At 48.9% G+C, this 20,560-nt stretch overlaps 7 protein-coding genes across 7 annotated transcripts; 3 read left to right on the top strand and 4 right to left on the bottom strand.

Moving 5' to 3' along the window:
- Positions 1 to 101: 101 nt before the first annotated feature.
- FSUBG_7564 (Hsp70 chaperone protein) lies at positions 102 to 4,013 on the bottom strand (the record flags this gene model as incomplete). The annotated part of the gene is made up of 9 exons (XM_036685883.1): positions 102 to 968; positions 1,015 to 1,128; positions 1,908 to 2,062; positions 2,115 to 2,250; positions 2,306 to 2,519; positions 2,570 to 3,047; positions 3,097 to 3,144; positions 3,259 to 3,894; positions 3,950 to 4,013. 9 exons carry the CDS (start codon positions 4,011 to 4,013, stop codon positions 102 to 104), a joined length of 2,712 nt encoding a protein of 903 aa, XP_036536886.1.
- Positions 4,014 to 4,448: 435 nt separating this feature from the next.
- FSUBG_7565 (uncharacterized protein) lies at positions 4,449 to 6,106 on the top strand (the record flags this gene model as incomplete). Its single annotated transcript, XM_036685884.1, has 4 exons — positions 4,449 to 4,562; positions 4,611 to 4,718; positions 4,774 to 5,587; positions 5,640 to 6,106. The coding sequence occupies 4 exons, from the start codon at positions 4,449 to 4,451 to the stop codon at positions 6,104 to 6,106; spliced, it is 1,503 nt and encodes a 500-aa protein (XP_036536887.1).
- A 317-nt stretch (positions 6,107 to 6,423) lies between these two features.
- Positions 6,424 to 7,785, top strand: FSUBG_7566 (uncharacterized protein; the record flags this gene model as incomplete). Its single annotated transcript, XM_036685885.1, has 3 exons — positions 6,424 to 6,625; positions 6,678 to 7,598; positions 7,739 to 7,785. The coding sequence occupies 3 exons, from the start codon at positions 6,424 to 6,426 to the stop codon at positions 7,783 to 7,785; spliced, it is 1,170 nt and encodes a 389-aa protein (XP_036536888.1).
- A 2,805-nt stretch (positions 7,786 to 10,590) lies between these two features.
- Positions 10,591 to 11,735, bottom strand: FSUBG_7568 (potassium channel beta subunit; the record flags this gene model as incomplete). The annotated part of the gene is made up of 3 exons (XM_036685886.1): positions 10,591 to 11,075; positions 11,125 to 11,429; positions 11,476 to 11,735. The coding sequence occupies 3 exons, from the start codon at positions 11,733 to 11,735 to the stop codon at positions 10,591 to 10,593; spliced, it is 1,050 nt and encodes a 349-aa protein (XP_036536889.1).
- A 667-nt stretch (positions 11,736 to 12,402) lies between these two features.
- FSUBG_7569 (monocarboxylate transporter 8) lies at positions 12,403 to 15,608 on the bottom strand (the record flags this gene model as incomplete). Its single annotated transcript, XM_036685887.1, has 9 exons — positions 12,403 to 13,196; positions 13,348 to 13,632; positions 13,679 to 13,880; positions 14,339 to 14,654; positions 14,700 to 15,079; positions 15,127 to 15,200; positions 15,247 to 15,280; positions 15,335 to 15,354; positions 15,404 to 15,608. The coding sequence occupies 9 exons, from the start codon at positions 15,606 to 15,608 to the stop codon at positions 12,403 to 12,405; spliced, it is 2,310 nt and encodes a 769-aa protein (XP_036536890.1).
- A 1,145-nt stretch (positions 15,609 to 16,753) lies between these two features.
- FSUBG_7570 (uncharacterized protein) lies at positions 16,754 to 17,357 on the top strand (the record flags this gene model as incomplete). Its single annotated transcript, XM_036685889.1, has 2 exons — positions 16,754 to 16,978; positions 17,040 to 17,357. 2 exons carry the CDS (start codon positions 16,754 to 16,756, stop codon positions 17,355 to 17,357), a joined length of 543 nt encoding a protein of 180 aa, XP_036536891.1.
- A 169-nt stretch (positions 17,358 to 17,526) lies between these two features.
- FSUBG_7571 (choline dehydrogenase) lies at positions 17,527 to 19,778 on the bottom strand (the record flags this gene model as incomplete). The annotated part of the gene is made up of 6 exons (XM_036685890.1): positions 17,527 to 18,294; positions 18,340 to 18,909; positions 19,048 to 19,270; positions 19,320 to 19,475; positions 19,524 to 19,613; positions 19,663 to 19,778. 6 exons carry the CDS (start codon positions 19,776 to 19,778, stop codon positions 17,527 to 17,529), a joined length of 1,923 nt encoding a protein of 640 aa, XP_036536892.1.
- Positions 19,779 to 20,560: the final 782 nt, after the last annotated feature.

Here is a 20,560-nt window from a genome sequence, read left to right on the forward strand (position 1 = left end):
TCTAGAGGAGAATATGGTTCATGCATTTGCTTTACGCATCAGGGTAGAACATGAATCACGTAAAAAATAATTGGTCTTTGTAGCCAGGTGCATCGTTATGTCTACTTCTTACTAGAAGAGTCAAGGAAGCGGACGGCGTTTCTCAGACTCTCAACATTGGGAATCCCATCCGCCTCTGTCTTCTCAACATCAACATTTCCAATTCTACCATCAAAGCCATGCTCCGCATCCTCCGGGAAGTCCTTTTCGACCTCAACACCCGCCTCACGAAGCTTCTTCTCAGCTACGATACTGCAGTCCACTGTAACAGCAGAGTCATTGACGCCATGCAGCAAGAATGTGTGGGGAATCTTGGAAAGATCGCCGAAAGACAGAGGGAACAGTCGTCGGTGTTCTTCGGGGATGGCATCGATGCCCTTGCTTGCGATCTCGCGGCTTAAGCCTTCAACACCGGTCATGTAGTCTGGGAAGAGGGCGTCGATGTGAAGAGCTGATGCAACTTGGAACCGTGGGTCTTGCTGGAAGTTCTCGGGTGGGGGATACCCAGAGATGGCTTTCCGATCATCGTTTTGCTTTGTCCGGGGAAACTGGCTCAATACCGTGGCGGTGTCAAAAGGCGGTGCGCCCCAGATATTTGAACCGGGAGTCGTATATCTGGGACCAGCCGCATCGAGCATTCCATAGATGAGAAGCAGCGCGTCTGGCTTTTGCTCGACAGCATTCGCAGTCGTCAGTGCGAGATATCCTCCTGCGCTTGAACCAGCCAGCAAGACAGGTCCAATAGGACGTCCAAGCGTATCAGCCAGCGATGAGCGCACCCAGTTGTACGCATTGATGGAATCATCAACTGATGCATGGGCGGTAGACTCTGGGACAAGGCGATAGTCAGGGCTCACGAAGATCCATTTCCGAGAGGTTGCAGCGTTGACAAGCCAGTATGGAGCAAAGCTGTATCTGTCCCCGACGATCTACGCACACGTTAGAACCGTTTGCATATATCTAAACCATACTTACGAGGAATCCGCCGTGGATGTGAATGAGAACAGTCGTCGGCGAATCATCGGCTTCCTCTGGGTACACGACATCAAGAACGATGTCGCCATCGGGACCAGATTTGTATGGGATGGTCTTGTACGTGTAGCCTCTGAGGCTGGAAAAAAGATATTTAGACATTCTTAGGAGGTTCAGGGAGTGTTTTGAGGTATCGTACTCAACAATCGATCGTTGATGAAGATATAGAGGCTTAAATAACGGTAGTGGGGGAGCTCCAAAAGATCTTGCAAGCTCGGGGAAGCTCGGTGTTCCCCCGCACCCCGACGCGCCGGATTACGTGACGCCCATCCCACTTGAAGAACCCAGCGGCATGTCACCGTCCAAATAACTAAGCAAACCCAGCCAAAGATTATTACTAAATGCCCTCTACATTTCGCTGTGACTCATATTACATTTCGCATTTGTCCCGTTCTGGAGCTTAGCGGACTTAAGACCCAACCCTTTGCTTATCGCCAACCCGAGAATGATACTGTCGGTATTCCGAGGTCCTGGCTGGTCTCGAGCATTATGAAAACTCCATGTTCCAAGGACCGAGGAGCCTCTTTGTACTTGCCTGAGCCGGCGGTAATTCATCATCACAACCTTCACAAATATCGGCATTTCTCTAACCAAGGAATCTCCAAATATCTACATACAAGTGTTCCTGGATCTCTGCTCGAGTCAAATCACGTAAATTCGACGGGAAAAGTGGCTCTTATCAGCCATTTTCGCCATATATAATAACGGGCTTGACTAGAAGACCAACAACCTTCAATGCCTTAAAAGACGATCGGGTAGACAATGGACCATCACGTAAAGGAGTACCCTATCTCTGCCTTTCCAACTTCTTTCCCGCGACAGAAGATTCGACATACCAGTACACCAACATCGTCGTCACTGAGACGAATCGTCAAGGTGAGTAGTAGCTGATACCAATGAATGCCATTGGCGTCTTGGATCGACTTAATTTTGGTCTTGTCAATGCCAATGTCATCAATGGTGTACAAAACCTCGCCAACTTTCTCGATCCCTAGCTCATCGTTAGCTCCATGGTTTGTGTCACGGGAAATTTGCTTACTCACGTTCGTTCTCAATAGTCTCAGGTGCCTCATCCAAGCTGCACGAGTAAAGATCATGCGTATGCTTTCCATCAAAGTATTCTGAGAAGTGCGAGTAGAAGCTTGTGCTGATCTCAGTGTCATCGTCTAGGAGTGCGCCCTGTAATTCCGTTAGTCTAATATTCTTTCGGCAATATCACCTCTTGAAAGCTTACCTTCGCAATCTCCCAATCCATGAAGCCAGATAGGTTTTGCTCCTTGGTCCAGGGGTCATTCCACAATCTTCGCTTGTTCTCATCAAAGTTGAAATGAACTGCTGGATCATAGGTTCGGGAGATGCTATGTCCATAGTGTCGACGACATTTCTTTTGTCTGACCATAGAGCCCTCGACGCCTCGCAACACTGCACCGCAGACAACAGCTGCCCAACTGAGCCATGTTAGCTGATCCCAAAGGCTTCTCCAGAATGAGATACTTACGCGCCTGTCCAGGGTGTTGTAAGCCGTATCTCTTGCTCAGAGCACCATTCAAGCAACCTCTCCTTGACATAAGGCGAGGAACCAAACCCACCAACCAAACACATAGTCTTGATTATTGGCTCCTTATCTCTCTTGACCTGATCAACCTGATCTTTCACAAGCTTGAGAATGACGTCAATTACGGGGTCAAAAAGACTCTTCATATCATCTTTGCTCAAGAGCACCCAGTTAAAGTCAGGGTCATAGTACTTCTGCATCTCTGGAGTGACTACCAGATTTCGCATCGGTAGAGTTAGTTTATAAGACTTCCTGCTCGGTGTATCGAGGCTGAAGTCTCTCTTGCGATTCTCGAATTGGTCCATGAACTGACTGCCGGGACCTACGTGCTGTGGGCCCAGGCTCGTGAACGCAGTTCCAAAGCGTTCGGAGAGCAGCTTGTAGAGATTGCGGTCTACGAATGTCCCGCCGCATTTGCCACCTGAGAGTGTGAGCATGACTGTTCCATCTGCGGATAGGGACTGCTTTACCTGCTCCGATGGCAATCTCCCTCAGCTTCAGAGAAGGTGACTTTCTGACTATTTCTGATGTCGTGATATCCTGGTCTTCTCAGTAAGATAAAAGGCCTCGAGGAAAGTTGGACTTACGACAGTACCACCGCCAAGATCACAAACCATCACGCCCGTGCCGACCTAAGCGCAGTGTAAGCATGGACTCGAAAAGTGAGATGGCGCTACCTGCATCAATAAGATCTTCAACGTGATGAATGCTGGACTTGAGAGCCATATGCGCAGCCGCGTCTGGTTCTGTAATCAAGCTCAAACGATCAATAGGCCTCGATGCAAAACCAGCATCCAAAGCAGCAGCCCTAGTGATTAGCTTTGCTCTCTCGGTCCAAGTCGCCGGAACAGTCAACCAAAAGTCAACGGGCATCTCCTCAAGGATACCTTCTCCGATCTTCTCAATGACAGCTTTTCTATACATAGAATGCATACCCTTGAGATACTCCGTAACCACGTCTTTGGCAGTTCTGCCAGCCGGTAGCCTCATAAGGCCATTCCCAGCGGCCTTGTTAAGATCAGGATCATCATACTCTGTCGCGAGTGCTTGATCATCCAAGAGGAGCTTGGTCCATGCGTAAGTCTTCATACCAGGTTCGATTTGATAGCCCCATGCGTTTTCGTCGAGATCGGGATTCTCATCTTTGAAGGCGACCCATGATGGAGCTTTGTGGCAGTGTTCTGCGATGTGAGTTGATGAGCCGGGGTATTTTGTCCATGGGTGAATGTCTTTGAAGTCTGCAGCATTGGAGAGCGCAAAACTGAGACCTGGTAATGAGAAGATCAGCCAAGGGGCTTCGTCATTAAGCTGCATTATGCTAACCTGAATACGTTGTACCGTAGTCAATGCCGACTATCAGTTTCGTTCGATTCCTGACTGCCAACATTGTGTCCTCAATTACAATATGGAAATGAACTGTAGGCCAGGCGACTGAGGCTCTGGTATCTTGATGGAATGACTTGAAATGACTTACATCATGTACGAATGGCCGGCCATCTGGCTCAGGGCGGCAGCTTAGACAGTTCGCCGAGTTTGCGGCTGATATCAGTACGCCTTACAGGGGTGGTTGAAATGCACGGGCGTTTTGCCGTGTACTGCACTGGCGTTTTGTCGGGGGCTCGGCCTTGCATATGCAGCCACTAACACGGCTGAACAGGCTAAGGTTTACAAGGAGGGTAATGGAGGGGGGGAGAAAGCCATACCATTGATTTCCAGCGGGGAGACGCCCATCCCGGGTTATAAAGAGTGCTTTTGTTAATTGAGTCGGGGATGATTGTATCGCCACGCCATTCAATCAACGACGTGTTTTGGCAGCATCGCAATGGGCGGAGAATCTGAGCAACGATCTGTAAGGGATGGTCCCGGTGGAGCAGCCCTGAAGGATATCGGTGACCAACTCCAACCAAAAAGCGAGGATTATGGACCATATGAGGAGGTATTCAGTTTCAAATTCGTCGTATTCCTCTTACTAAATTTGTAACAGTCGAGATACTCCAAGATCGATGACAACAGGCCGAAATATCATCCTCCAGAAGACTCGATCATGTCTGACGTCGTTGAGACGGTGAAAACATCTAGTCATCAGCCAAAGGTAGGTTAACAAGCAACGTATAGTCGATTCTAGCCAAACCTGAGAGGCTCTAAAGCAAAACCCCGGAGTGATTGGGCGTATCACCCAGTCCCTGAACCCATTCGGGCCTTCAGAGTCTTCTACAATTCCCGAAAAAGTGATTGAGAAGCAGCCGAGCCACAAATCAGAAACCTCAAGAGAAAGGAAACTTCAAAAGGAAGTAACTCAACTACAAACTGACAAAATTTCTCTGAGCACAAGTCTCAATAACCTAACAGTCAAGTTCAATTTACAAACCAAAGATCTTGATAGCAAAAAGGGTCTGGTCAAGCAATGGGAAGATTGGAAAGATAAGTCCGATGAGCACTGGCGCAAACAAGGAGATGAGCACAGGAAAACGAAAGCCGCTTATGATCGCTTGTTTGATGATTATCACAAGCTCAAGCGAACAAAGCAAGATCTCGAAACCGAGCTTGCTGAGGAAAGAAATGAGAACAAGACTCTGAGACAAGATATCGAGGATCAAGAGGTCAAGGTTACTGAAGCGCATTCGAGGGCTATATCACTACTGGCTGGTCATGTCTCAAGCAACTTTCCTGATGATCAGGTCCGAACTGAACTGCAGGATTTGTTTGAGAAGTGTTCTGAGTGGTGCATTGACAATCGCTTGCCGCAGATCGAAAAAGTTGAAGAGACGCGAAACCTCATGCGTACTGAAGGTATCATCAACAATTTAGATTGTGAGGAGCATCTACGATTCGACGTGACGCACCGAACAGCTACAGCAGTTTTGCTGCAGGCTGCACTAACGAAGACGCTCGTGCAGACCTTTCTTGGAAACCCATTCTTTCTGAGTCGGCATTCTTTGAACAAAACAGCCCTGCAAGGAGGTTTGTACACTTCGTACTCCCAGGCAACAAGGCAAACTAACGCAATCTCTAGGTGCCAGCGCAGAAGCCACAGTGACGTGGTGGATCCAGACTTGCCAATACCTAGAGCAAGCATTTCCCCCGCACAAACAAGGACTGCAAGCATGTGCCGAGGGCTTCGCAAAGACCTTCGAGTCCCTCATCGAGCCCCTCGACAGAGAAAGCCTCACGCAGCTTACCAAGCTTTTTGAGACCACATGCAGCCTTGAGCTCAGACTCTGGAAGCTAAGAACCACTATCCGCATCGAGGCGCTAGGCGATGCGACCCTCCATCGGTTCCAGAGCATGTTCGGCGACATGGAGGCGCATCCCACAGTCGGTCTTTTGAAAGGTGATAAGCGGTTCGACGGTCGCCCGATTTGTGTGGTAGTGCGCCCGCGGATTATCTCGGAGCCAGTGGAATCTGAGAGTCGCGGAAGAGGCATTGTCTGGTCGCCTGCGCAGGTTTGGGTGTCTAATTGGGAGGATGCAGGGTATTAGTGGATGGTAGGACTAGTGATTGATGTCGTGTTCTGGGTGTTCAGCTTGAAATGCAGGTTTTGCTGTAGCGTGGAGGTTGAAATAGAACGGTCGTTTTGTAAAGCTAGTGCTTATTGTTGACGAATAGAGTGTGAATTGCCCCTAATGCGATGTTAAGCTTGATTTTGGGTGTTGCAGTGCCGGATATGTCGGCATAAAGTGATTGTGTCTAGTCTGCCTTGTTGTATTTATCAAGAGACATTCTCTTACTCTTAAGTCTAGACTTGAAGCTGGGAATTAGTGTATCACACTTGTTGAGATCCCTGTAAGCTTCCACTATGACCAAAGTCGCCCAATCTTTGCCAGAAGCTCCGTCGGTGGGAACAGACACGTCGGTAAGCGACGAGTCGGAAAGCCTCCCGCCTGTACTTCTGATTGCGGTGATGGGGGTGACTGGCTCTGGAAAGAGCAACTTTCTCAGGCTCTTGACTGGCAGAGACGATGAAGACGGGCCCCAAGTCGGGCATTCACTTGGATCGTGTAAGTCAACACTCAACTTTGTGGATGATGACCAAAGATTAACCACCAACAGGCACGCAGAAGACTGAAGCCTACGAGTGCCTCATCCAGGGCCAGCAATTCGTCTTTTTTGACACACCCGGATTTGATGACACGTACCGCGGCGATGCCGACATTCTTGCTGATGTCGCTCAAGCCCTCAGCTCCTCGTACATGAACAATGTCAAGCTCAGTGGAATCATCTACCTGCACCGCATCAAAGATGAGAGAATGACCAATGCCATCATGCGAAACCTCACCATGTTCCGCAACCTCTGTGGTGACGGCGCTTTTGAGAATGTCATTCTTGCGACTACTTTCTGGGACGAGCTACAGGATGAGTCAAAGGGAGCTGCGAGAGAGCATGAGCTGATCTCGACTCCTGAGTGGTGGGGGTATATGAGCAACAAAGGCTCAAGAATTCGACGATTCCAGAATACGAGAGAGTCTGCTCTTGAGATCGTGAACGAGCTTGTTGGCCTCCCCGCCGTGACCCTGCAGATCCAAGAAGTGATCGTAGAGCAAGGTCTAGGAGTCGACCAAACAACAGCAGGTGAAGCTCTCAACGAAGAACTCAACAAGCTACGAGAGCAACACCAAGCCCAACTCGACTCCATACGCGAAGAAAAAGAACAAGCCATCAAAGACCGCGACGTGCAGCTCGAGAAAATGCTCGACAAGCTCGAACAAGAAAAACAGCAATTCATGCGCCGTCTCGAGAGCGAGCAAGCGGCCCTCCACGCCGATCGCCGCGAACAGCAACGCCGCATGGAACAAGCCTTCAACGACCAACTCATCCGTCTAGAGCGAGAACGCAAGGCAAGAGAAGCCAAGATCCAAGACCTGGAAACCCGACTAAGTACCGAGCGCGCAGATGCCAACGAGCGATTTCAAGCTGCTATGGCAGAATCGAACCGCATGGTCGGCGCGCTGAAGCTGGAGATGGAGACGGCGCGTGCGGAGGATCGGGCGGAGTATGATGAGACGATTAGGAAGATTGAGGAGAGGCAGAGAGGGGCGGTTGATGAGGCGGGGAGGTGGAGGGGGGAGGTTGAGAGGTTGAATAGGCAGATTATGGATGCGAATACCGCGCAGGCGGCGGCGTATGGACTGGAGAAGAGGAGGATGGAGGCGAGGATTAGGGAGTTGGAGCAGACGAGGAATACGAGTAACACGAACTTTTGGGATGTGGTTGGGAATATGTCTAATGTGGCTACTGGAATCTTGCTGCATTTGCTCTGAATCGAGCTAGCTTATGTTTGAAGCGCTGAACTTCTGGCGTATCGAACACCGGCTTTGAGGGACATGACCTCAGAGCATCCCTGTACTTCTTCTTGATATAATCACATTCAGGTGTTGGGCATGTCTCCTTAATGATGCGGAAATCTTGCGATCCATAACCCTCCCGACATATCAGCAGGTTTTCCCTGCTCGTTCGTTCAGATCGGCCATAGTCCCCGAACACGATATACTCCAGGGACTTAATACCCTTGGAAGAGAAGGCCCACTGAATGAATGTCCAGAACGCACAATCTAAATACTCTTTACTAGGGTCATCACCTTCGTCCACCGCTGGAGCATTATCGATGGGTGCTCCGTCGACTACCGTCGTGGTTGCCCAAGACACAGAATCAGACCCCACGTCGTTACGCCATTGGCGGATGTGAAAGACTTTCAGACACTCCTTTCTGGAGAAAGGGTTCAGTACACAATGCTCTATCTGTCAGTATCTAAACAAGGGTGGAGAAAGGGCTTACTACGTCATTCTACACCAGTTAGCATTCGATAAGAAAAAAAGGACTGGGTCTTACCAGAAATTTCGGCGCGCAAGACAAACTAATGAACTCGAGATCCAGTTGATAAAGAGACGTAGAGGTTGGATCATCCCTGAAATGTGTCGTATAACAGTTACTAAGCTCCATATCCGACTGATCCCTCCAGTCTCGATCGTGTATATCATAGAACCTCGAATGGTTCACAAATGTCTTCAATGTCGATTTATGATGACCAATCATGTGCCATGTGTATATGGACTGCGTCCCGCCGATCTGGCCGAGATAGAACTCTTCAAGTCCCTGAAAGAGACACAGCAAGTACAAAATTGGATCCTCTTCGTCGAGGCATACCGTTGCATCATTGTTCTTGGGCCATGATTCCTGGAGCTCCAGCTTTCTTAGCTTGACTGGGACTTTGCGCTTCGCCATTGCTAGCACAAAATCATACCACTGCGGGCATGACCGGATCATTAGAGATTTGAGAATCTCGAAGTCGACAGCCTCTGCCAGAGTTGCGGTCAGAGGAACATGGCTCAGAACTAGGGTATGCAAGTTTGGAAACTTGGTACAAGGAGAACCCTTGTCAAGGCCAAACACCGTTTCGTTCATGTAGTCTCTTGCTCTCAGCCCGTGGACTACGTCCCTATCGTTTTGGTACCCCAGCTCCCTTTGCATATGCGGCCAGTCGACGAGGTCGAGTTCCAACGATTCAAGGTGTGACTCGTTGTTTCTAAGCGCAATGGCCAATGTTTTGAGATTTTGTGAATCAGGTCCTCTCTAACTGATGCTCAGAAGATGGGTGAAGGCGGACAAGTCGATCGCTGTTTCGGGGGAGGTTTTACGTTGAGGACAGAAAGGATGTGTTGTCAACTGCAGATTTCTTAACGCGGGCTGCTGACGAGCGATTATACCATTGGTTCCCAAGATCGGCGCTGGTATACATGTTCCTAGATCCCAGCTTGATTATAGTGCATCAGTATTCTTCCTGGAATTCTATTGATGTACGTGATTCACAAACCTGAATGATTTCCAATGATCCACTTCACATTCTTCGAGGCGTGAGATAATGATTTCTTCGAAACTGTTAAAGGCCGCTGGCCTGGCGACGATGGTTTCGTCGGCTGTTTCTCCACAGATCTGTAGTCTTTGACTGTGTAGACAAATTCTAGAGTACTGCTCCGCTATGAACCGTAGATTAATATGTCTGGCGAGGAGAAGTCGATTGAGCGGCAAATAGGAGAGGTTGATTTTAACAATACCGCCTTCGTTCCAGGCCGGTATAACTACAGATTCCCAGACGGCCTGTAGAGTAGCAGAATGGAGGTCCTTTGACGTCAGAGAAAGACATTTGATGTCTTCCGTGGATAGCTACAGTGAGTGTTTGTGAGAGCCTGTACAGCAAGAAGAGTATGAATCCATCTTACCACATTCGTGATGAAATCCAAGATCTCTTGGGGCAATTGTTCAAGCATGTTCGTGATACGGTTGGCGGCCAACGTTGGCCCGCGATCAAGGTCCTGCATTGAAATCTTTCTTTTTTGCAATGAGGGGCTAAGGGCTTCTTATACTCCATACAGCCATTTAAGTTTTCTGATCAGACTATTCTCAAGGCTTGGCTTTAAGCCAGATATTACGTTCATACAAATGATCTGACTGGAGCTTGAGCCGCTTGGGAATTTTAAAGTTGCCGTGATCTACTGCGTATAACTCTTTTTTTACCAATCTACCAGCAATTTTTATTGGAGACAACCGTGACACTAGATGGCGACCGCGCGATGTGTCATAAAATAAACCCTTCTTCCTAACCTTTGTGTGTTGAAGTTTCCTTTGACCTTATTGACGCATGCCGCAGCACACCATGGAGTGGGATCTGTCCAATCAGTCGCCGACGATAGGATTTATTATGGCCCCAAGATAAGCAATCTCATCAATCACGTCACTCATCACGCCAATCTCAAATCTCATGTTCAATCATCATTGATCTATTCTTCATATCTAGACCATTTCTTTTTGTCTTCCCGTCAGCCTTATGAGGCCATCGAGCTTTGAACTTTCATACGGAGGCTCAAACAGTGAGGCCCCTATAGATACTAGCTTGCTATAGGGGTCACACTGTTTAAGCCTCCGTATGAAAGTTAAAAGCTCGATAGCCTCATGATCCTAAACTATTATTTACCTCTCACGGTTAAAGGTTGGAGCAGGCTTGGGCTTGTTATCAAGAATCTTCTCAATCTCCTCCAGAACCTTATCATCGATCTTCTTGTAAATCTCAAGCGCCTTGAAGTTATCCTCAAGCTGCTCAACCTTTGTCGCACCGAGAATGACAGTGCTGACGTTGGGGTTCTTGAGAGCCCAGGCAAGTGAGAGCTGGGCGACGTTTCCACCAAGGCGCTCAGCGACTTCGGAGAGCTTCTTGACCTTTTCGATCTTGGCTTTGCCGGCTTCAGTTTGAAGCTCGTTGACTGTGTTCTCGAAGAAGGCCTTGTTGGTGGCGAATCGTGAGTCCTCGGGGATGCCGTTGTTGTACTTGCCGGTCAAGAGACCGGAGGCGAGAGGGGACCAGATTGTAGTGCCGTACTCGAATTGGTTAAAGAGAGGAGCATACTCGACCTCGAAGCGCTCACGGTGGAAAGCGTTGTACTGAGGCTGCTCAACAACTATACTAATATCAGTATATGTCACCATCCTCGCTATTAAGGAACTTACCAGGAGCAATGAGGTTGTAGCGCTCAGCAATGTGAGTAGCCTCGGTAATCTGAGCAGCGGTCCACTCAGAAGTACCCCAGTAGTACGCAAGGTTCAAGTTGCGAATGACCTGAGTAAATCCCTCAACAATCTCCTTCATGGGAGTAGCGTAGTCAGGACGGTGAGCAAAGACAACATCGACGTAAGGCTGCTCAAGACGCTTGAGAGAGCTCTTGAGACCCTCGACGACGTGCTTGCGGCTGAGACCTCGAGTGTTGGGCTCCTTGCGGCCAGTACCGAAGAAGACCTTTGTGGTGAGGACGTACCTAAACAGTCAGTATAGGTCGAGGTTTGGAAGCTTGGGATATTTACTCATCACGAGGCCAGCCGAGCTCCTTGAGGGCACGACCCATCTCAACCTCAGATTCACCATTGGCGTAAACCTCGGCGGTATCGAAAGTGTTGACACCATGATCCCAAGCCTTTTGGAGAATCTGCTTCACGATATCGCCCTTTTGCGTACCGCCGTATGTCAACCAGCCACCAAGACTGAAGACACTGACCTTGAGACCAGTAGGTCCCAGGTGGCGGAACAGCATGTCCTTGGGGTCGTAGGCGGTTTCAACAGGCATTTTGGCGATTGATTTGGAAGAGAAGGGATGGGTATGAAGGTTTGACGGTAGGAGGAGGGGCGTTTTTCTTATATAAATGGACTTGATGTCATTCTGGATGGTCCAAGCGAAATGAGGGGTATTGAGATGGTTGATACAACGATGATGGCTCCACGCAAACAACTGACGACAGTTTAGCGTAGCAGCTCTCATTCTCAAGCCAATCAGAGGACTCAATGCTTGGGACTGCCCCTTACCTCAAACAGCTAACGTCTTGTTATTGGGGGGTTAGTATTAATAATTCAAGATAGCGGGGCACAGGCCGGCGAACAGTCACTCCCGAGCTTCAATGACGCCTACTGCATATGAGATAATGGAGGTTGGCACACACGCATTCTTTCCAGTTGCCTATTGTGCTTGGTGTCATCGGGGTTCTTATTAAGTGCTTACACTGAGTTCTTTACCGTTCCATCTACCGAATTGCTTATGACATCAAGGTTGAGGATTACACTTAAAGCCGAGCCTAAGTCCGGGCTAAGGCCACGTTTTCCCCTCATTGAGATGAACCTTGTTATCGATCAGGGTGATTGATGTTTTATTGACCTCGGTACGCAGTTGACCCGGTTATCTTCATCGCCCCGCACAAGCTCATCATTCCAAACGTGGATGAAACGTTGCCCGTGAAACCTCAGCGACCTTTGCATGTTCCTAGAGCAACTCGCATGCCCTTCCACATGGGCGCCCAAGCACCAAACACAGCAGTGACACCAGTACAGATAATCATGGGTCCGTATTGCGTCGCGTAACCAAGTGCTTCGTTGGACAGGTGTGCTTTTGCTTGGAGCAAGGCGCCGCTGAGTGGCCCGGCGGTGACAAAGCCGATACCGCGTCCGCCCATGAGCATACCGAAAATGAGAGCTGAATCAGCGGCAGAGTCGTCTTTTTGGATGTCGGTTGACATGTTGGACCACGTTGAGCTGAAGCCGCCTGCGAAGAACCCGTAGATGATGACAAACACTACCAGGTTTGCAAGGTCAAGGGACAAGCCCCATAGAAGCCAGATCGGCAGGGCGCTTCCAATGGAGGCGATTGTTACGGCTTTTGTTGCTGAGAATTTGTCTCCCAGCATACCGTGTACGATACCTCCGGGGACGGATGCGACAGAGAATAATGCAAGAAGAATTGGACCGGTGATGCTGGGTAGACCAATTGTTGACGCATAGCTAGCCAGGTACGTGCTTGGCATGAGGTATCCCAGTGATTGTATGATCACACCGGCCTGCATCATCCAGAAAGATGTATGGCGGAGGAAGCGGAACGATAGCGGCTGAACTTGAACCTGAGTGTGCAAAGGGATTCGCGGTTTGATGAAAACGAGTGTTGGGAGCGTCATGGCAGCTGATGCACCCGCCCAGGCCAAGAGAGTAGCCTTGAGACCGATCCGGCGTAGGAGAGCATCAAAGATAAATGGCATCGCAATACCTTCACTCCGTCAGTGTATAATCTTGGAGCGGATAGCTTGGAGTCATACCTGTCCCCGACTTGCCAGCCCACATAACCCCCAACGCCATCCCCTTCCTCTCAACAAACCACTCATTCATATAATGCGAAATCGGACAAAACAACAACCCACAGCCAATAGAGTACAATGCCCCCTGTGTAGCGATAAGCCCCGCAATAGTGTTCACAAACGCAGAAGCAGTGAGACTAGCGACCGTCACTGCAAGACCAAGCGGTCCGCAAAGGTGTCGCAGCCGCGGATACCGCGTGAGGATGAGGAAGGCAAACGGCATCATGAGATACATTACACCCTGTTGCAGTGCTCCGATGGTGGCAATTGTTCCGGACGATGCTGTGCTGATGGGACTTCCGGGTCGGCTGTAGTATTCTTGGAAGATGCCGAAGGAGACGGAGTAGCCTGTTGTTTGTTAGTGTTGAAGTGCATTGGGGAGGAAGTTGGATACCCCAAATTGGTAGCTGTGCCATTGTGCAGCACATTAAGGCTAGATACGCATCTTTGCCGTGGTCTGTAGGCGGAAGTGAATCCGTCGGTGACTGAGAAACATTTTCCTGGCGTTCAGTGTCAGGCGGACTATCAGTCCCACACCGCTGTTCCTGTTCCTGCAACGACTCCATGGCATAAGCGGTCTCTGAGGAAGATGACATCTTCACAATCAATTGTTCAATAGTCAGTAGTCAATACTAGAGTAAACAATTGCGGTTAGTCGGAAGGATCGAGGATGAAGGGTTGGGTTTGGGACGGATATAAGCTGAGAATGCGCCCTTGCTTTGACAGTCGCGTTGACGTAGCCGATCGGGATCGGTTAATGATCGACGTGTTTGCTCTCTGTTTGGGGACTTTGTGCAACACGACCAACACCACAGCAACGTTGCGAACTCGGAGCACTGCATATCTCATGCAGCGTTTTCTTGTGAAAATGAAGTCATAATAAGCGTGTCGAATTGATTGTTATTTATGCCTAATCGCTATGTGAGACGTTGTATGTTTTTGTGCACACAATTTTGCTTGGTTGCAATATCGCTTCCTCGCTCTCATTATCCAACGTGTTTCCCATCACTCCACTGCAAATACTCCCTGTCGTAATTTGCGTTGTCCGACTCACGGTATCGGGATACGTCGCGAGTTCCAAGGAACCGCACGTGTCGAACTGGGTGTACCCTGTATGCTTCTTCCTCTGTACTTTATGCAGCGAATCACTCGAAGGAGGCTCCGAATTGCCCGAGTCGCCGGAAGAGCCCATCCATTTCGGCGCAAAGCGTTTGAAGAACTTGCGAAACGTCGGCATGCAGCCGCATATAATGAAGAGGTTGACCTCCACGAATGACCAGACATTTGCTGGGGCTGCGATCCATGGAATGTCTAATGCTCCCAATAGGGAGGGTAGGTAGATCATTCGAATGATGGATGTCGTGACAGTTCTGCCGCCGTTAGTCGTCGATGGTGTTTTTGGCCGTTCTACTTACATTGTAGCAATGCCGAACATGATGCTCAAGCCAATCTTCTGTCCCAGCGGCATCTTCAACCTGACAATCATCGGCATAGGAATGACAAAGAGAACGATATCTGAGATGATATTGGCGACAGCGATGATGATATACATGACTGCATAGTCAATGCACTTTCCGCTAGCGAACAGGTATGGATCCCATGCTGATTCTCTAGGCCGACATCCGAACAGCAACAGACTGGCGATGATAATAGTGTATAGAACAACGAAAGCGATAGTCACAAAGATCGCCCTTCTAAACCATTTCTGTGGCGATACTTGAAGGTAGAACGTCAGGAGCGAACTCTTGGTGAGGCCGTTGCAGACGATGAAGGCTGGAGCGGCAATGTAAGAACTCTGTAAGGCGTAAGCAGATTAACGTAGCATTGGGGCGGAGGTAATACCAGCATATGCTTTTCGAAGACGTCAATCGGCATTTCCCATGCATGATGACATAGGCCTCCGATTGATATTGACCCTTGAGACATTAGCAGAGGCTTGGGACAGCGAAGAAGTGTACTCACATATCTGAGCCGATTGCATGACAATAGAGAAGAGCTTAAAGTCAAAATTAGCCCTATATACAGTCTGAATTTTCGCCTGATGTCATACCCATGCCAGTGTGATCAAGACTAGGCCACCAGGTCAGCTGCAGCTCCCTCAATCTGAGCTATCACATACCATCGTCGATCTTCAATCCGCGCGTAATATAATACTTTACATATAATCTCTGCAATAGACACAAAATTGCTAGAGACCCGAGGATGCCAACGATGAGAAAATGCTTGAGTGCATCTTGCTGTTGAGGCTTGTCAAAGTCGACGACGTATCCTTCCGGCGGCGGTAGAAACGTGATCACACCGTTGGTAACTGGATAAGAAGACATGTCAGATATGATGTATCCATTTCTACGGGAAAGAATTATCTCGGTGTTATATGTAGGGATGATGATTTGATCAGTGCGTTTTGTGTTGGTTCATTGCTATTCAACTGTAAATCCGAAATCCTCACCTCGTGAGTTTGCTGAGCTAGTGGATGGGAAACTCCACTGTGAACAAACATTCGCAATGGACGAGGGATGTAGAGCCAACAGACCTTGGTCGCCTTGGTCATTACACCGTCACGTTTACCCCCGAGCTGTAGCTGGGAGGTGCACCTCGGGGGGCCGGAAAACTTAGGCTTGGATGAAGGATATCAAAAATAAGCCCAGGAAAAGATATCCTAAATTTAGTAGAGATTAACTTAAGTTTACCCCCAGTTACCTTGGTCTTTTTGTCGTTTAGGATCAAGGTCCTGGGAATTAGTCCTTCCCCTAGAGTCTCGACGCATCAGCTAAGGTCTCGGGGCTTCACACAGACACATCCGAAATCCGTACTACTACTGTCGGAGATCGTCAAGGCCGTTGGTAATTATCGTTTTAGTGCAAGTCTCATCACTCATATCTCAAATGTTTGTCCTGGTGATATGTCCCGAAATGGGTGTCAATAGGAGCATATGGCCCCTCCCATTGGCGGGCCGAGTCAGCCATCTCTTGGCTAGAGGATCGGGCCAGATCTGGGTGACCAAGAGGGATCTCACAGAATTTACAGTTTGTTTATTCTGTGCTGGCTGGTCTTTATAAAGTGAATGTTGGCTGTAGGAATGCGGAAGGGAATTCTTCAACGGATTGGACAAATGCAGTTGGGTCTCATCACGCCAACTCAACCAGTTAGGAGAGATGCGTCTGACGCTTCGGAAGGTCAATAGAAGTCTATACAGGGGTTGTAGTCTCCATGCTCTGCAGGAATGAGATTGGGCTGAGTATTCTGACCGATAGCCGTGTCGAAACCTGCTTCTAGATCTTATTGGTCGAAGGAATCTGACACCAGATGCCAAGGTTCAGGCAGATCTAATGCAGCCCGACTCCCTTATCACATTCTCGTGACGTCTCGCCGATGGCTGTTCTCGTCAATAAATACCTCTAATATCCGTAGAAGTATCTCGTGGCAGTGTTCTTCAGTCTCATCCTCTCACTCACTCAACATACGCAACATGAACAGACTAACTTCTCTTTTCTTTATCGCCACGGCCCTTGCCGGCAATGCGTATGCATCACCTAAAGGCCCTCATTCAAACACTGGTCTGCTCCAGATGGTTACCTACGTCAAGCGTAATCCCAATATGACACTGGACGAATTCTGGCAGTACTGGGACACTCAGCACGCTCCCAAGGTGATCCCTCTGGCAACCCACTTCGGTATCGCTAGATACCAACAGGTAAATTGGCCCCGTTACCATTCCATATTCGAAACTGGGCCGAACTGACATTCTGTTTCAGGTCCGAGTAGCTGGAAAGATCGTCCCTACCGATGCTGGCGCCACAGAGCCAGTATCGAATGAGCTGGTGGACTTTGATGGAATTGCCATGTTCCTGTACGAGTCATCGGATGTTTTGATCGATATGCTCTCCCATCCGTACTATGTCAACGTCGTTGAACCGGATGAGCATGTATTCATTGATAAGTCAGCTTATGGAAATGGCATGGTCGCCACCTATATTGGCGAGCATATCGATGCGGTGGATGATGCGAAAAGTGTTTGGAAGGGAGACAAGAAGACACTTTCGAAATACCAGAAGCTGTTCAAGAAGTATTGATCCGATGAGTGAGAAATGCATGAGGGGAACTTGACTATGGGCTCTATAGATATATAGTACACGATAGATTTTCCCTCTCACAGAGTAATTGGCCCACAAAGATACATGTATCTCAGGGTGCCTATATGTTTATCTCAGCCAGGCACCCTCAAAGTCACTCGTCCTCGCACTATCCCCTGATGTTTCCCATAATCACCCCAAAGGCCTTCTGACTTATCATAAAAGTCGGCGCGGCAGGGAACCCTCCTGGCGTACGAGGGAAGACCGAAGCATCCACAACCCGAAGTCCATCCACGCCGTTGACCTTGAACTCCGAGTCAACGCAGTAGTTCCTATCACCCGCTGGTCCCATGCGACAAGAAGAAGTGGCATGGTGACCAAAAGCATCGTCCATGATACCCTGGCGAATACTTACGCCAGGCCGGGGCTCAACAACCTTGAATGGAGCGTAAGGTTCACCTGTAGCGTTGAAGATACGCATGGTATGCTCAACGCCTTCCTGTATAGCCTGAAGGTCTCGATCTCCCTTCTCAGCGAAGTAGTTGAAGTTGATCTCTGGTGCTTGTCTGGGGTCTTTTGATCGGAGGGTGATTGTTCCGGCTTGATTGCCGGGCTGCATTTTGACAATGGACCAGAACCATGATGTTGGAGGGGCCTGCCATGTAGAATAACCGGGGAAATATCCTCGAAACACAGTACCGGCCGCTCCGAAGAGGTACAGATCTGTGTCGTTTGTTTCGCTGGCGCTAGATTTGTAGAGAAGTGAAATCGGAGCTGCGCCTTCGCCATATGCCCCTGTATGAGAACGGTTCCATTCCTGATAGCATGTATCGTTGGCTTCAAGCGTGAAGAGACAATTCTCAAAGGGATTGTTCTCCCACGGCACAGAAGCCTCGACGGTTACGCCACCTTCATAGTTGTCTTGTAGATATTTGCCCTGTCCTTGTCAGATGTATTCGGCAACCCCCAGGTAAATACTCACGACTGCTGGGAGATCAACGATGACCGGGATCTCGAGACTCTCGAGCTCCTCCCGAGGGCCGATACCACTCAGCTTGAGTATCTGAGGCGTGTTGAACGCGCCACCCGCGACAATGACTTCTCTTGACGCGGTGACGTTGATCAAACGGCCAGACTCAGACTCATCGTAGCGTTTATCGGCAGAGTATAACCCTTCGCCCTTAAGATACTCGACTCCGTAGGCCTGTAGTTTACCATGCTGACCGTCTTTAAACAGCACACGGGTAGCCAGAGAATGGGTACTGACAGTCAAAGGGTACCGAGTAGGTCCATTTTCTGTTCTAGCAGTCATTGTCTCGTGTAAATATCGCCATGCGCCATTGCGCTGTCGAAGGCTATCCACATGTAGAGGAATTTGGTAGATGCCAGGCGAATATCGATCTTTGTCCAATCTATTGATATCTCGTTGCATGAACATGCCAACTTCGGCGGCATCGCTGACTTGAATGCCCTCTGTTTTCTCAAATGCACGCTTCAGAGATTGTACGACGCCAGGACGATCAGCAATGTATGATATGTTGTTCCGGTTGCTCTGTAGGGGTTGTCAGTGACTATGTAGTCGATTAATAGTTATAAGGTGACGCTCTAGGCTGTGAAAACAATTGAATAGGGCAGGATCTTTCTTGACGGACTTGGCGGTGAATCACAGCCATCTCGCCCGAGTACGTACCTGGATGTACCCACCAAAGCCGTGGCCCGGAGTCCCCTTTGGAGCATAAGTGCAGTTTTCAATGTCGATGAACAGCTCCCTCATCTTATTAGATCTCCAGGAATCGTCGCCGGTTAGTTCAGAGATAGCATCCCAATCGTTGTCAGGTGGCAAGGCGAAGTTCATGGCATTAAGCTGAGCAGAACCACCCAGCGTAGCCCCGCGAGGATACAGTATACCAAGTCTATCAAATCAGAACAGGTCCCTAGCTCGTGAGGAAAGGAGCTTCTTACGGTTCTGAGCCCTCGGGAGGATCAAGGCCAGACCACAAGGTGCCGTTGGATAGTCTGTATGCATATTTGGAGTCTCGTCGGACTTGAGTCTCGTTTTGGTAATGGTTCACATAGAAGGACCATGACATGCTAGGATGCTCAGCGACTTGATCTGCCCTGGTGACTGTAAGTACTTGTGATGCAGAGAAGCCTTCCTATACTGACATGGCAGGGATCCGCTGCAAAGGCGTGTTGCCTTGATCACCACCAGCCTCTATCAAGAAGACTGAGTGGCCAGCTCGCGCGAGATTCGCACTGGGGAGATTGTCAGCAATTGTTTTTATCAGAAAAAGTAAAGGCTCACGCTAAAGTCCCTCCACCAGGCCCTGATCCGATGATGATGTACTCATACTGATCTGGAGGGTTAATCGGAAGCGCAGTTGCTAGACCAGCAAGAATGCTCAAAGATGCAAGTCTCATAGTGTTGTTGTATCAATGTTATGGTCTTCTAATTTGGAGAAATCTTAAGGATTTAGGATCTTTAAGTATTTATACCAATCTTGCATATCATTCAATTGGTAAGCCTGATATTTCAGTAGGGCATTAAGAGCTTACAGACGAAGCAGACCTTGGCTTGGCAACGCAGCATTATTCATCATCATCACCTTAGACACGTCCCGGGGAGCAATAAAGCTCGAGACTATGGAAGATGGTGCGAAAAAAACTCATCATATAGACACCTAATCTTAGACTAACTTACCTAAATATCTTCATCACCCAATATCAAGGTATTGAGTTTTATTGTCTTCCCCAGCCCAGGTGAGTGCACATTCAGTGAATCACAGCCCTCATAATGCCGATCGCCGGGCTGTTACTCGTATTATCCAATGAGGTTTAGTCCGACGGAGCCATTACACAAACTCTTAATCATGTTTTTCGTGTCTTACATGGATTGGGTGGAGTGGAAGGATGCCTTGCGGTGATTGAGCGTAAGCCCGAGCCACGCGTCATCGGATTTCTGTGTGAAATGTCATCCGCAAATCCGATCGCCAGTCCGTCGACAAGTTACGCAATAACACCATCTTCCACTTTCAACAATCAAGGTCATTGGAACACGCATCCTCAAAAGAACTTCTTTAAGACTTAGAGTTTCCACTGGTGGAAGATTGGTCAGTCCTTGATCGAGGTAGGCCATCGTATGCAACTACAAACGCAGCTATCTTAGCAAGACCTATCACTCGCTCCGTAAGATCCGGCGCATT

This window comes from Fusarium subglutinans (assembly GCF_013396075.1).
Source record: "Fusarium subglutinans strain NRRL 66333 chromosome Unknown NRRL66333_c0000098, whole genome shotgun sequence".
NCBI lineage: Eukaryota > Fungi > Ascomycota > Sordariomycetes > Hypocreales > Nectriaceae > Fusarium > Fusarium subglutinans.